The following is a 1448-nucleotide window of genomic DNA, read 5'->3' on the forward strand; positions in this document are numbered from 1 at the left end:
AAAAAAAAAAAAAAAGAGAGGAAATGGTAGAGTGAAGCTTAGGTGCATTTTCATGGTGTTGATCCATAAGGCTGGAATTGTGTTTAGACTGGGGGCTCCGGGGTCAGGCAAATGCTGAGCAACAAACTGTGAACAGCCTCAGTGTCCAGCAATAGGGCCGGTCTTCCCGAGTGGAGGGCGCCACACAGCTGGTGCACACAGAGGACAAGGACATGTTGAGAGGGGCAAAGGCATAGTGAACAGAGGTGGAATGTAAGCTACACTTTTATTTAGGAGAAAGAAGGTTGGGGGATTATGGGTATTTATATATTTTTTTATAAAGTGTAAAGAAACAGACACCAAACTCCTAACAGGGAGGGCTGGGTGTTCCCTTTCTGTCGTGTATACATTCTGTATTTTGGTGGTACTTGAATGGCTCATGGGACCACACTACCCGATTTTTAAGGTAGGACCCCAGAACTCACACCCATTCTAGAAACAGGCAGGGCCAGGCCCACATGCTGCACTCTCCCTCCTCAGGCCCAGATGATCTTCCTCAACTGTGGCCATGTCTGCTGCTGCCAGCAGTGCTGCCAACCACTGCGCACCTGCCCGCTGTGCCGCCAGGCCATTGCCCAGTGCCTCCGGATCTACCACAGCAGCTGAGCACTGCCAGACGCCTGCCGGGCCAGCCTTCCGGCCCCACCTCAACCCCTGCAGGCCCGGGGCACCTGCTTACCCCAGGTTGGCCAGACTGGTACCAGGCTACTCTGCCTCAGGGCCCTTCCCCACAGCTGGGGAGCCCCACCTTGAGCTCCAAACATGCCTTGGCCAGGTGGGGATGCCCCCGACCCATGGCATTGCTGGTCTGAATACTGTAGACCAGAGAGAGGGGCCTGCTGGAGCCAACAGCTCTAGGCTACACCCCTACCCTGTGTCTTGGCCAAGGTGTGGCTCTGCCCCATCCCAGCTTTAAGGAGCTCAGGGTCCCCACCTGCGGAACATGCTTGGTGCCATCACTCTCTGCACATGGAGGGCGAGCAGGAGATCCTTGGTTGGGCATGAGGCGTGGTCACTGGGAAGGTGTGCAGCGCAGGTCTGCTCACAAGTGGCACCAGCCCCACTGGGTCCCCCTCTCTGCTCTCACCAGTGTACTGGGCTCCTCACGCTCCCCACAGCTGCGCCCTCACCCCATGCAGCTGACCCAAAGCAGGAACTTCAATAAATCCATCTCAGCGTCTCCTTCCCGAGTCATCACTGGGTCTTCATGGGAGCTCAGGAGGGGTGGGGGGTAAGAGTGTGCTACTCCTAGAAAGAGAGGGAAAGGCTAGAGCCATTCCCGAATGTTGGGTCATCCCAGCCTCCCCTTGCTACAGGTGGACAGACCAGTCCCAGAGCAGAGCAGGGCACCTGGAGGAGGGGTAACAGCAGGGGCATCTGTCTCCACAGCAGATGGCCCTGTGGGCTTG

At 56.8% G+C, this 1448-nt stretch overlaps 1 protein-coding gene across 1 annotated transcript in view; it reads left to right on the plus strand.

The window, feature by feature from the left end:
- The window catches only part of LRSAM1 (leucine rich repeat and sterile alpha motif containing 1), a 55417-nt gene extending 54198 nt beyond the window's left edge, over positions 1-1219 (plus strand). Inside the window, exon 26 of the mRNA XM_012802386.2 lies at positions 520-1219. Within this exon, the coding sequence (XP_012657840.1) occupies positions 520-645 (126 nt within the window). The 3' untranslated portion in view covers positions 646-1219. The remainder of the gene's footprint in view (positions 1-519) is intronic.
- Positions 1220-1448: the final 229 nt, after the last annotated feature.

Source organism: Otolemur garnettii, unplaced genomic scaffold (genome assembly GCF_000181295.1).
Source record: "Otolemur garnettii isolate 467f Iridium unplaced genomic scaffold, OtoGar3 scaffold00014, whole genome shotgun sequence".
NCBI classification, from domain to species: domain Eukaryota; kingdom Metazoa; phylum Chordata; class Mammalia; order Primates; family Galagidae; genus Otolemur; species Otolemur garnettii.